The sequence below is a fragment of the Schistocerca piceifrons genome, chromosome 4, assembly GCF_021461385.2.
Source record: "Schistocerca piceifrons isolate TAMUIC-IGC-003096 chromosome 4, iqSchPice1.1, whole genome shotgun sequence".
In the NCBI taxonomy this organism is placed as follows: Eukaryota; Metazoa; Arthropoda; class Insecta; order Orthoptera; family Acrididae; genus Schistocerca; species Schistocerca piceifrons.
In genome coordinates, this window is record NC_060141.1 from 582285262 (window position 1) to 582300507 (window position 15246).

The 15246-nt window shown below is 42.8% G+C and overlaps 1 protein-coding gene across 1 annotated transcript in view; it reads left to right on the forward strand.

Annotated features, from left to right (window-relative positions):
- LOC124796027 (carboxypeptidase B-like) overlaps positions 1-15246 on the forward strand; it is a 60862-nt gene that overhangs the window by 25754 nt on the left and 19862 nt on the right. The window contains exons 4-5 of the mRNA XM_047260111.1: positions 7619-7924; positions 12998-13085. Of these exons, the coding sequence (XP_047116067.1) occupies positions 7619-7924; positions 12998-13085 (394 nt within the window). The remainder of the gene's footprint in view (positions 1-7618; positions 7925-12997; positions 13086-15246) is intronic.

The window sequence follows — 15246 nt, forward strand, 5'->3', positions numbered from 1 at the left end:
AATCTTGTTATTCAAGCTATTGACTGGTGGTCGTATCAGTGTTAATGGACAGTGCATATGCTCTGCAGACCAAATGAAAAAATACCCTGTAAAATGGATCATAGTTAGGGGAAATTACGGTACCTGCAATCCATCCTTTCATCCTATCATAACCAATACATCTACTCGAAATTCCAAATCAACATTTCCTGCGAAACCTCCCATACATCTTCTAACACCTGCATCCCACCTATCAGATACTTCCCATGTAGCCGTTCCATTTCCTTTCCCATATAAAATCTTCTCCAATGCTTCCCACATCCAAATCCCTTGCCACAGCTACCAGGAGCCCCCACAATATCACCCATAATGAAGAGACCGAGAGGTGGCGCTGTGGCTAGCACATTCTACGTATTTGGGAGGATAACAGTTCAAATCATCGTCCAGCTATCCAGATCTGGATTCTCCGTGATTTCCCTAAATCGCTACAGGTCAATTCCAGGATTGTTCGCTTGAAAGAGTACGACCGATTCTTTTCCTATCCTTGAAACAATCGGAACTAATTCTTCATCCATTATGACCTCACTTTCGATGACACATTCTAATCTTCTTCACTTCCTTCACAATGAAGACGACCTACATTGCTTCACCATCATCCTGTCACAAAAATAATTTTGTCTTCATAATTTTTTATACCCTCTCTCTCTCTTTCCTAGCATTAATCCCGACTTGCGGGGTCTGCTGGTTAATCGGAGGTGGCTTGTTAATTTTAGGCAGTGGCCAGATGCCCTTCCTGTCGCCATGGTGTACCCCCTGGGGAGGAAATAGTGTACCCCAATGGTCTGCAGCTATTTTAATCCATGGAACAGTGCAAACGTGTTCACATGTCTGTGAGCCATATAACTGAGGTGGAACGTGGGGACCAGCCCAGTATTCACCTAATGGTATGTGGAAAACTGCCTGCCAAATCGGCCCTCGTTATTAATCCGCTGGGTGGATTCGATCTGGGGCCAGCGCGCCTAGTGAGTCGAGGAAGCAGCGCGTTAGCACTCTCGGCTAGCCTGGCGGGTCAATTTTTTTATATGTTGTTGTTGTGGTCTTCAGTCCTGAGACTGGTTTGAGGCAGCTCTCCATGCTACTCTATCCTGTGCAAGCTGCTTCATCTCCCAGTACCTACTGCAGCCTACATCCTTCTGAATCTGCTTAGTGTATTCATCTCTTGGTCTCCCTCTACGATTTTTACTCTCCACGCTGCCCTCCAATACTAAATTGGTGATCCCTCGATGTCTCAGAACATGTCCTACCAACTGATCCCTTCTTCTAGTCAAGTTGTGCCACAAGCTCCTCTTCTCCCCAATTCTATTCAATACCTCCTCATTAGTTATGTGATCTACCCATCTAATCTTCAGCACTCTTCTGTAGCAGCACATTTCTAAAGCTTCTATTCTCTTCTTGTCTAAACTATTTATCGTCCACGTTTCACTTCCATACATGGCTACACTCCATGCAAATACTTTCAGAAATGACTTCCTGACATTTAAATCTATACTCGATGTTAACAAATTTTTCTTCTTCAGAAACGCTTTCCTTGCCATTGCCAGTCTACATTTTATATCCTCTCTACTTCGACCATCAACAGTTATTTTGCTCCCCAAATAGCAAAACTCCATTACTACTTTAAGTGCCTCATTTCCTAATCTAATTCCCTCTGCATCACCCGACTTAATTCGACTACATTCCATTATACTCGTTTTACTTTTGTTGATGTTCATCTTATATCCTCCTTTCAAGACACTGTCCATTCCGTTCAACTGCTCTTCCAAGTCCTTTTTTTATACTAATACTGTAAATTATATAGAAAAATTGGGGAAATGTAAACAGAGGGGGAACTTCACTGTTAATTAATAATAATAATAACACAATAACTGACTGCTTTCAAATTTCAAATACATCGTATGTCAAATACATCGTAGTTATGAAAATTTTGTTTAGTTTTTCCAAACTCAATTAGGCGATATTACAATTCTGCTTATTTATTTTGCCTTCAGGTCTGTTTTTATATTCAATAACACCACATACAAAAACATGTTACCTGGTTCTTTGTCAGAATTATTAATTTTTATTTATTAACTGCATGTCAGTCTTATTACTAATGATGTATATATGCAGACTAGCCAACCCGGCAGACGCGCTAACCTTACGGCCAGTGACTCTGCACGACTGCACGGACTACCCTAGCACGCCTCCCTCCTCAATTCAAATTCACATTCATGCATCAGTTCAACAAGTATTCCCTCTAATGCAATGCTATTCGAGTTTAGTGGGAATACCAAGTCGGCTGAGGCGTGAATGGGAATTTGGACACAGGAGGGACACATGCTGGGGTAGTTCGTGCAGCTGCACAGAGCCACTGTGCCAGGGTGGTGTAGTGGTCAGCGCATCTGACTAGTGAGCAGGGGGTTCGAATCCCAGCCTTGGTACATATTTTTGTTTGTCAATTCGGTCTCCATAGACAAAGCATAGTTGTCCATAAGGTTTCGTTTGATAAAAGCAACTGTGCCTGGGTTTTGTCACATGCTGAGTTGCTATTCCAATACAATTGGTGAGCCTCTGCGCTGCTGTTCGGGCTTAGAGGGAAAACCAAATGGGCTAAGCATAGTGGCATAATGTTTTGCACATCTACAGGAGACTAGGGTTCGAATCCTGGTCTTGTTTCAAATTTCATTCGTCGCTTCAGTCCGCATATGTACAGGGTGATTATAATTAAAGTTAAACTTTAAAACCGCTGTAGAAATAACACCACTGGTGAGAATGACGTCAAATTGTAACGTAATATTATCGGATAAGGGGGAAAACGAATGGCAGAAGAAAAATAAATAGTTGGAAAATGTAGCTATTGATGGCTCTCTAAGCACATAATTTAATACTGGTCGACTACAAATGACAAATTCATCATACAACAATGTCTAACGTGTACGTTTGACGTTAAACAAACCGTACTACTCAGTGTGGGTATACAGGTGTGATACTGTTAGTTACGTAAGCCCATCTACCACGGCAAGGTCATATCAAATCTGATGGGGTAAATAGGTTTTTAATTGACCTGAGGCCAAATTTCTTGTGACTGGCGCAAAACATGTTTAGTATGCTGTCCACCGTTTGAGAAACAGCATGTTCCACAACTGATGGAAGTGTTTCCGGGGTCACGTTCAGAATGTGTTACGCAGTGTGTGCCTTCAATGCAGCTACGTTTGCAATCGGAGCACTGAACACAACATCTTTCAGATAGCCCCACAACCAGAAGGCACACGGATTAAGATCAGGTGATCGGGACGACCAGGATGTAGGGAAATGACGGCTGATAATTCTAGCATTTCCGAAATGGTGCTTCAGCAGCTGCTTAACTGAATTCGCAATGTGTAGAGATGCGCCGTCTTGCATAAAAATGATCCCGTCCACACACCCACGCTGTTGGAGAGCTGGAATGATGTGTTTTTGCAAAAGACACTCATAGCGCTTACCAGTGACGGTACAGGTAACAGGACCTGAAGCACTTGTTTCTTCGAAAAAATATGGTCCTATGATAAATGATGCCGTGACCTTTTCAGGATGAAGTGGTACTGGTTGATTTACTTGTGGATTTTCCGTTGCTCATATTCGACAATTCTATGTATTGACATACCCTGACAGATGGAAGTGCCCACAAAATCTTCCACGGCCAATCATTGTCCACTTCCATGTTGGCAAGAAATTCTAAAGCAAAGGTCCCTCTTGCTGAGAGGTCAACAGGAAGCAACTCGTGCACATGGGTAATTTTGAATCGATAGCAAAGAGGGATGTCTCGTAGGATTTTACGCACCGTGCTCACGGGTCTGTTCAATATTCGGGCAGTTCTCCGTGCACTACACGTTTGCACACTGCACACTGCACACTGCACTGCACTGCACACTGCACTGCTGTGGCCACTGCCTCCACTGACGTTGAACCAATTCGTGTCCTCCCTCTAGTAGGTTGCACATCAAAAGAACCCGTCTTTTCGAATTTCCGAATCATGTTCTCCAGACCTACAGCAGTCATCGCACCAGTGCCTTTTTTAAAACCCTTCAGTGTGCGGAACTTCTGCAGAGCGGAGTGTGCACAGTCATCATTCTTGTAATACAGCTTTACAAGTGAAATCCTGCATTGAGATAGTGATGGCGAACGTCGCAGACGCGAAAGGACGAAAAGCCGGGTACCCGGCGTGTTTGTACCAACTTCAGTGGATTGTGCGGATGACAGGTGTTTTTATTTATGTATTCTGTCAGATACAGCGCCATCCATTGATCAATTTTCACACTATTTTTTTCTTCTGTCATATACTTATCCTCCTTTCCCGATAATATTCCGTTGCAGTTTGACGTCATTCTGACCAGTGGTGATATTTCTACAGCGTTTTGAAAGTTTAACTTTACTTATAATCACCCTGTACACATAGATGTTTCAGACTTGGAAAGGACGCTGGAACGATGTAGTTTCACTTCATTACCAACTACACTCCTGGAAATTGAAATAAGAACACCGTGAATTCATTGTCCCAGGAAGGGGAAACTTTATTGACACATTCCTGGGGTCAGATACATCACATGATCACACTGACAGAACCACAGGCACATAGACACAGGCAACAGAGCATGCACAATGTCGGCACTAGTACAGTGTATATCCACCTTTCGCAGCAATGCAGGCTGCTATTCTCCCATGGAGACGATCGTAGAGATGCTGGATGTAGTCCTGTGGAACGGCTTGCCATGCCATTTCCACCTGGCGCCTCAGTTGGACCAGCGTTCGTGCTGGACGTGCAGACCGCGTGAGACGACGCTTCATCCAGTCCCAAACATGCTCAATGGGGGACAGATCCGGAGATCTTGCTGGCCAGGGTAGTTGACTTACACCTTCTAGAGCACGTTGGGTGGCACGGGATACATGCGGACGTGTATTGTCCTGTTGGAACAGCAAGTTCCCTTGCCGGTCTAGGAATGGTAGAACGATGGGTTCGATGACGGTTTGGATGTACCGTGCACTATTCAGTGTCCCCTCGACGATCACCAGTGGTGTACAGCCAGTGTAGGCGATCGCTCCCCACACCATGATGCCGGGTGTTGGCCCTGTGTGCCTCGGTCGTATGCAGTCCTGATTGTGGCGCTCACCTGCACGGCGCCAAACACGCATACGACCATCATTGGCACCAAGGCAGAAGCGACTCTCATCGCTGAAGACGACACGTCTCCATTCGTCCCTCCATTCACGCCTGTCGCGACACCACTGGAGGCGGGCTGCACGATGTTGGAGCGTGAGCAGAAGACGGCCTAACGGTGTGCGGGACCGTAGCCCAGCTTCATGGAGACGGTTGCGAATGGTCCTCGCCGATACCCCAGGAGCAACAGTGTCCCTAATTTGCTGCGAAATGGCTGTGCGGTCCCCTACGGCACTGCGTAGGATCCTGCGGTCTTGGCGTGCATCCGTGCGTCGCTGCGGTCCGGTCCCAGGTCGACGGGCACGTGCACCTTCCGCCGACCACATCGATGTACTGTGGAGACCTCACGCCCCACGTGTTGAGCAATTCGGCGGTACGTCCACCCGGCCTCCCGCATGCCCACTATACGCCCTCGCTCAAAGTCCGTCAACTGCACATACGGTTCACGTCCACGCTGTCGCGGCATGCTACCAGTGTTAAAGACTGCGATGGAGCTCCGTATGCCACGGCAAACTGGCTGACACTGACGGCGGCGGTGCACAAATGCTGCGCAGCTAGCGCCATTCGACGGCCAACACCGCGGTTCCTGGTGTGTCCGCTGTGCCGTGCGTGTGATCATTGCTTGTACAGCCCTCTCGCAGTTTCCGGAGCAAGTATGGTGGGTCTGACACACCGGTGTCAATGTGTTCTTTTTTCCATTTCCAGGAGTGTATTTTCATGCTTAATTCCACACTTGATCAATTAAGTTTGTCCATTCTGCAAAAAACATATATAATAAAAATTGGATATTGTTGATTCTTTGCAGTAATTAATGCTCCAGTAATCCACAATAACACGAATATCATATTTATAGCAAAACATATACTGACAAAATTAAATGCACTATTTGCGACGAAACTGCTAATGTTCCACATCCGACTTTGTCGCTCAAGTCGCCAAGTTGCTGTGATCGTCTGAGAGGCTACTGAACATGATCTAGATTTAAGGAGACGTTTTCACAGTAAGCATTTACTGGGAAAAGTAGGGAAGGTAGTGGCCAAAGGTTCGCAATCACACATTTTGCAGCAATATTCTAGGTTAAATATTCAAACTCATAGTGCGAGTACGTGGCACTGTTGGTGGCGATCTGCCCTTCCTACGGCAGACGCTTACCCTGTCTGGGTACTTAGTACTGCTCGAAAGGAGTAGGCTTCTGGAAACTTCGGTGTAAACTGCGTGCTGGAATCATGTTTCACCGTCTTCTACCATTCACTAAATAGTCGTCCACCATCTCACTGCACAAGTACTCGTCATATGGGGCTGTATGATACTGATACACATTGTGTAAGTCATAACGGGTCATTGGGAGGCAATGGTACAAAACCTGTACTTTACTGCTGGATACCAACGCAGGATTATCCGGATTTTCCTAATTTTGAAGCGACTGAGTATGCGCCTGGTTAACACTTGAAACTTCCCCCTTTGAATGTAAAGAAAGACTGTGCTGATAAACTTCTCCGGTATTTGATACAGAAACAGCTGAGAAAAACTGAACGTACTCAGACAGTTTTCTCTTTACTTATTCTGGTAATTTCTAAACTGACACACAATATTTTAGCGCAACGCAATCCGACTTTCAATAATCCCTACAAAAGAATAGCCATGACTAACTATAACCTATACCCTTCATGAATCACTTACCTCACAAAAATCTTCGTTACTCGAACTACTGCAATACAGCTAGCGCCAATACGCCAGCTAAATAAAAGATTCTAACTACTGAAGGCACTAACTACTGATAGGCTCAAAAATAGTTCAAATGGCTCTGAGCACTATTGGACATAACATCTGAGGTCATCAGTCCCCTAGAACTTAGAACTACTTAAACCTAACTAACGTAAGGACATCACACACATCCATGCCCGACGCAGGATTCGAACCTGCCACCGTATCAGTGGCGCGGTTCCAGATTGAAGCGCCTAGAACCGCTCGGACACTGCGGCCGGCCTAACTACTGATAGGCATATAGTTAGGATATGAAAGATTTTTTATAGAGAACAAACAATGTATTTGCCTTAATAGGGTTCAAAGGTCATAATATATATGTAAATTCTTGACATCTATTTTGACAAATTTCCTTTTTCTGACGTAAACACGTCCAGATCGTCCGCTTATATTAACATCTCAAAACTCTGGCATCTCGCTTCCCATATCCACCACTGCTGGCGGCTCACCTCCAACTGCCCAACGCTACGGGTTGTTCACATCCAACTGCCCAACACTACACTAACAAATAATCAACAATGAGTTCAACCAGCCACAGACTGAACACAGCCCAGTCAACGATTTTAATACAGAGCGCTACATGGCGTCACCAACATGAAAACCTAAACAGCCTACTTATGCATTCTGACTTGGGTTTCACAGGTTCGGCAGTACCTGTCGCAGCTGGCATCTAGCTATCCCAGTACGGTGACTGTGCAGACCATCGGACAGACGTACGAGGGTCGCCCTCTGGATATCATCCAGATATCCTCTGGAGGCGGCGGTTCCAGGCCGGTCATCCTGATCGACGCCGGCATCCACGCCAGGGAGTGGATCGCTCCAGCTGCCGCCCTCTACGTCATCAACCAGCTGGTCGAGAACGCAGCCGAGAGCGCACTCACAGACAGCGTCGACTGGCACATCATACCCGTGCTCAACCCCGATGGCTACGAGTACACCTTCACAGATGTAATGACTGGTTGAATACCTCATAATCTATCGTAGGACTGCTACTTATCCAGAAATTACATTCTAACAAAACCTCTCCAGATGGCTCTATTTAATTATCTATTTTTGATTTATTTTTCCCGTCAACGCTATGGTCATAGGAATACCTATTTTATGTTAATTGTGACTTTCGCCATAAACCCATCAAATAAAAAAAATAAATCGAGGCGCTCAGAACCATAAGCGCCTACAGCACATCGTCATCGATTTAGAGATTGTAGCATGTGTGCGTGCTCCTTTCATCTGTTGATCTTATGGAAACCTCGTTTTATCTACATCTGTAGGCCCACAATGTATATATAAAACCGTTTTCAGCGATTTTTCCGATATTCATTTCCATATGGGCCTAAAGCAGAAAATATAAAATCGTTGGCCTCCACTACTCAGTTGTTATCTAGGGTCGCTAACGTAATTTATTGTCTATATCATTTATGCAGTTGCAGTACTCCGTAATTGGAGGTAAACTATGTGATCAAATGATCCGGAGACCCCCAAAAATATACGTTTTGATATTAGGTGCATTGTGCTGCTACCTACCGTCAGGTACTCCATATCGGCGACCTCAGTAGTCATTAGACATCGTGAGACAGCAGAATCGGGCGTTGCACGGAACTCACGGACTTCGAAGGTGGTCAGGTGATTGGGTGTCACTTGTGTCATACGTCTGTACGCGAGATTTCCAGACTACTAAACATCCCTAGGTCGACTGTTTCCCATGTGATAGTGAAGTGGAAATGTGAAGGGACACGTACAGCACAAAAACGTAAAGGGCGACCTCGTCTGTTGACTGACAGAGACTGCCAACAGTTGAAGAGGGCCGTAATGTGTAATAGGCAGACATCTATCCAGACCATCCACACACGAATTACAGATTGCATCAGGATGCACTGCAAGCACTATGACAGTTAGGCGGAAGGTGAGAAAACTTGGATTTCATGGTCGAGCGGCTGCTCATAAGCCACACATCACGCCGATAAATGCCAAACGACGCCTCGCTTGGTGTAAGGAACGTAAACCTAGGACGACTGAAAGTGGAAAAACGTTGCGTGGAGTGATGAAGAACCACAGTACACAATGTGGCGATCCGATGGCACGGTATAGTATGGCGAATGCCCGGTGAACGTCATATGCCAGCGTGTGTAGTGCCAACAGTAAAATTCGTAGGCGGTGATATTATGGTGTGGTCGTGTTTTTCATGGAGGGGGCTTGCACCCCTTGTTGTTTTGTGTGGCAGTATCACAGCACAGGCCTACATTGATGTTTTAAGCACTTGCTTGCTACCCACTGTTGAACAGCAATTCGGGGATGGCGATTGCATCATTCAACACGATCGACCTGCTGTTCATAATGCACAGCCTGTGACAGAGGTTTTACATTTCAATAACATCCCTGTAATGGACTGACCTGCACAGAGTCCTCACCTGAATGCTACAGCTCACCTTTGGGATGTTCTGGAACGCCAACTTTGTGCCCTGCCTCACCGACTGACATCGATACCTCTCCTCAGTGCAGCACTCCGTGAAGAATGGGTTGCTATTCCCCTAAAAACCTTCCAGCACCTTATTGAAGGTATGCTTGCGAGAGTGGTAGGTATCATCAAAGCTAAGGGTGGGCCAACACCATGTTGAATTCCAGCATTACCGATGGAGGGCGTCACGAACTTGTAAGTCGTTTTCAGCCAAGTGTCCGGATACTTTTGATCACATAGTGTATATTGTCAGTTTTATCTGAAACGCAAGCCACATAATGTACTTAATGAAAATGGTAGTAATAGGAACCTTGAAGTGCTGGAATAGGTCATCCTTTTGAATGCTGTGCACTTAGTATCCGTTCTTAAGGTTTCGATTCCAGTTTCACATGAATGAAAATGGTAGTAATAGGAACCTTGAAGTGCTGGAATAGGTCATCCTTTTGAATGCTGTGCACTTAGTATCCGTTCTTAAGGTTTCGATTCCAGTTTCACATGAATTACAATGATTGCAAATGTCAAAAGACAATCACTAGCCTACATATGGAAATTTTGTGAATTAACATTAATAGTAAACATAACGCTAAATACTAATCAATATTTCGTGACGTACGAATAAAGTGGGTGCATTATTTTTTAATAGGAAGTATAGGCATTGAGAAAACGATTCAGACCTGTGGCGTACTGACCACTCGTCGCTTATAGGGTTCCTAAAGGATGCAGCACTCTCGGAATGCTGTACAACAATTAAATCACATAAATAGTTTTCATGACAAATAAGAAGAAACTTTGAATTGACAACGGTGTGGCAAGCGACGGGCGACATGGAAACATTCAAGGTCCGTTGCTGTATACAAGGTCCATGCAAGCAATTAATATGGATAACACGTCACTGCTATCGCAGTGCTCTCCTAATACTGTGCCAGTCCTTTCTATTACTGTCCGGCCGAGGCTGGCAGGAGCGGCTCTTATACGCTCTTCAGTAGAAGTCATTCCTGTCGAGGCGCTGTCCTTGTCAGCGGGCTATTGGCTGACATCGTCTCACTGCCTTCTCTGCTCTTTCATTCTTCATCTTCTTGCCGTCGCTTATCATTACAATGGAGTAAGACCTATGAGACTGGTGGTCTGTCAACAAATCCGACGTCCAAAAACATCTATTTTTCTCAGTACGTGGTTCAAATGGTTCAAATGGCTCTGAGCACTATGGGACTTAAAATCTATGGTCATCATTCCCCTAGAACTTAGAACTACTTAAACCTAACTAACCTAAGGACTCACACAACACCCAGTCAGAACATGGTGTATGTGCTTTGGAATTTTAAGCTCTTTTCCAGTGCTTACAGAAATATAATAACAAATTAAAGGTTATCCACCTTTTTGCAAGTACACGCTTTTTGTTTTTCTTTAATATCCAACCATGTTTCAGCACAGTCGTGGCAGCCTCAATAGGTTTCTTCTTTTACTGTTCTTGAAATACATACATACAGATATTGTATAGTCTAGGGAATATGTTACACTAGATTTTGTTGTTGTATAAAGCACATATGAAGGGTGTTTCAGCACAACGGTTACAAAGATTCAGGAGATATAGAGGACACCTATACGACGGGAAATCAGATAGCAATGCATGGTCGGAATTAGGTGCAAGAGTGACGACACAAAAAACATGAAAGGTAGACACTAACACCACCATAAAGTTTGTTTATTATGCTTAGTACACCAGTCCAAGAAATAAGAATAAAACAGACGAACGATCGTCATCAAAGAAGGTATTCGAAATTACGACGTCAGACCGTGATGCAGGATTCACATATCCGGCGCATGGAAGACCTGATATTCTGGACAATAGCTGATGTGTCCCGAACTTCCCCAGAAGCTGGCGCGATGCGTACACCTTTTTTGTTTTTATTACTCGGTATCTGCTGCGTTAAGCGTAATAAACATGTTTTCCCACCCTGTTCGTGTCCTTCCTTTCTTGTGTGTGATTTTCCACCGTCTAGGTGTACCCTATGTATCCTAAAAGTTTGTAGCCGTTGTGATGGAACACCCTGTATACTTTACCTTTTGTTTAGATTGCGTCTGCACTATGGCTTTGTACTTAAATCTGTCACAGGTCTAATTTAATAGAGATATTAGGGCACCGTCCGAATTGAATTTTCGTTTAGAATACAATCTTTAGAGACATATAGTCTGGCAAAATCGTGGCATGTACCCCATTTTTACTCTTACCGTTTCTGTAGTTCGCTTTTCTTCGGCTGTGGCTCGTTTTTATTTGTCTGCAAAACATGTTTTTGTATGTGTATTTAGAATGACATAGGGACACCGGTGAGACTTTGGCATGGAGAACTGTTTGATGTGGTTTGTTATTTGTAGATTAATCTATAACTGATAAACCACAGCAAACCGTGAGCATGGTCAACACAGAGATCAGTACATTATAACGCCAACGCACAATACGAATCAATAACGAACTTCGTACTAAGTTGGAAAGATTCGTACATTGCCGGTAGGATATCAGTCATCATTTGTTACTTATTACAATTAGATTACTGCAAGTGTAGTAATAGTAAATAAGATTTAATGACTCTTAGACTGCCAACAGAATTTATTACGTCAAAAAAGGTTTCTAATAATTATATTTGATATTGAACAACTAATAGTTCTATGCCTAAATGTCGAGAGGTCCCCTATGTTTAAGAATACTAAGTTACATACTCTCTGACGACGAGTTCTGTTCCATTTTTCACCGTTTCTATTTCTCTCTTTTCCTCCCATCTCTTCAATGCATCCATTGCTGCCATAAGTCACACTTCAATTTCACTTGCCCAACAACAGTATCTATTATACCACTCTTCACAAATAACTATATTTGTGCTTTAGTTGTTTCTGTTTTTACTATTTCTATCATAACTACTTCTAAGTCATGTAGTCTACACAAAATGTAATAAGCACTGGCGAGGAATCACTCTCTTACTTGCTTGATTTAATTGAGTTCACAGGAAATTCCAATTTTATATTGTGATTTTAGTGTAAATTTATTGTACTGTGTAAGTCTCTTCAATAAAACGATTTCCAACGTCGAACTTTTGAGCACAGAACTTGATATGTCCACCAATCGCGACAATTGACAGATATCTCCTCGGCTACTTCGCGTCATGTGCCATTAAAATGCACGTGTCATGCTTGCGATTTATTGATTGTTCTGTAACATGTACATTGCACGCATCCTTTATGGGTTTCAGGTTTCGAAACAGCAATGTATGTTCTCTGACACTGATTTTATTGTGTGTACTGCAGCGAATATTGCGAGTTTTTAATCAAAACTTACGCGCAGCACATACCAAATGTTATGTAAATTTACTTTTATAAACATTTGTAAACTGAAACTGTTGGGTAAGACAATCATGAGGTATTTGTTGTTATCTTCTACGATCTAAGTATTATGTAAAGAAAAGTTAATCACAAAATCCTTGTTCATCAAGTATTGAACTTCTCTGTCAGGCAGTGCAGTTTGCCTCCTTTCCTACCTATGTACCATTGCTGACATGTACATTTGGATTTCACAGGAGCGTATGTGGAGGAAGACACGATCAAGAGCATCCATTTTGTGCAGGGGGGTGGACGGCAACAGGAACTTTGATTTCCACTGGAATGGTGAGCAAACACTTAGAAACTTCATTTGAATTGTTGGCTTCATTGTCTTAGAGTCATACATGTTGAACACTAATTATACAGAAAACAGAATTTCATAACCTTCATTGTGAAATCCTGCAACGTTTCGCTTCTTGTTCGTTGAATGCGGTAAAGTTTTATGGACCACTCAGACCTCTCATATTGCGAAAACAAGATGTTTAAGCGATACACCGGATTAAAGATGCTTCCAAAACACGTAATTTTTAGTACGGTTTGTCTGCTAAAATGACGGGAAATGTGACGTGTTACCATTTCACATTGTGCTGCTTTCAGACTCATAGCCTGCTGTAGTTGTTCAAAAGAAAATGAAACTCGCAAGAACTCAGCATACAACACACTTAAAAGAAAGAAACTTGCTAATAGCGCACTTCGTCCTGCAATCGCCATTGGAAAGGAAGGAAAAAATCAGGATAAATGGAGTAGGACTCGCGCATCTAGGGCTCTGTACAAACCTAATTATGTACATAGATAGTTCATCCATCCTGAGACGAATTTTGCTGTTATCGATATCGATACGGACAAGATGTGGGTCATCGGACTTCCAAGACTTTCGAGAATGAGAAAAAAACAGTTTTTTCGTGTGATATAATTTCAGATGACTAGTTTTTGGACTTTTTCCTTCACTTATACTATAAAACCTTGCTTCCGGCCAAATTTCATGATTCTAGTTCAATGAAGAAAATCAAACAGTTTTTGATTAGTAGGTTTGCATCAAAATATGTGACATAAACATCCTTACCTTGTGACTGTTTTGACTTAGAACCCTACAATTTAAATGCCGTCAAGGGACTATAGACCTTAATATGCGACAATTTTTAACTTCATACGTCAACCCGTCCCTGAGAAAAGGCATTTCAATCGACGGACAGACAGACAGGCGAATTAAAAAATGTTAATGTTTTTCGTGTTATATAATTCCAACTTTCAAACTTCGCATTTTTTCTTTTACTAGTACTGTGAAACCTTTTATTTTCACAAGTCCATCTTGATTATATAGATTTCTTTACACTTTATGACCAGTTTCGGCTTATCTTCAGATCGTTAAAATATTGTGTTATAAATCATCGTTAAGTTAAACATGTGACATGCGACATTTTAACGATCTGAAGATGGCGATAAGCCGAAATCGGTCATAAAGTGTAAAGAAATCTATGTGATCAAGAACAACTTGTGAAAATAAAAATGCTAAAAATAAAATGATCGCGGACTCATATAAAGACTTCATGTCATGATCTGATAACTGTGAAACCTTGCTTCTTTCCAAATTTTGTGATTCTAGGTCAACGGCAAGTATCATGTAGGTTTCGATGAATGAGTTTGCGAGTACCAAAATATGTATCATGAATGGCCATATCTTTGAATAGAATTAATTCAGAAGCTTAAGCTTCTTTACACTTTTACATCATCAAGGGACCAAAGACCTTACTATGTCACATAAATTTGAACTTAATACGTCTACCTGTTGCTGAGGAGAAGGGATAGACGGACATACATACAGTCACATTACAAATGATAATTTTTTTTCGTTTATATAATTACAAATTTAGAGTTTTCAGATTTTTTCCCTTTAGTTGTACTATGAAACGTTGCTTGTTAGCAAATTCCGTTGTTCTAGGTTAACGGAAAGTATCCTACATATTTTGAAGTGTGTTTGCGAGTATCAAAATTTGTGGCATAAACGGCCGTATCTTTCGACTGCATTTACTTAAAAGCTCCAATTTTTTACAATGCCAATGGACCATCGACCTTAGTATGACATAAATTTCAGCTTGATACCCCTACCCGTTCCTGAGAGGATGGGTTTTCAACAGTAGTACAAACAGATAGAGAGATGGAGAACAGAGTGATCCTATAAGGGTTCCGTTACTACCTACTGATGTTCGGAACACTAAAAATGAAGGCAACAGTCTCATACCATTACTGGCAAGAGACACCATCTCGGTAGATCGGATGCTTGGTGCAAGTCTTCCTACTTGACGCCACATTGGAGACATGTGCGCAGATGAAAGTGAGATGGAATGATGAGAATAACACTAACATCCCCACATCGGCCGAAGAAAAATCTGCGACCCGGCCGAAAATCGAACTGGCTCATCGGGCTTGGAATCTTAAATAAATAAAT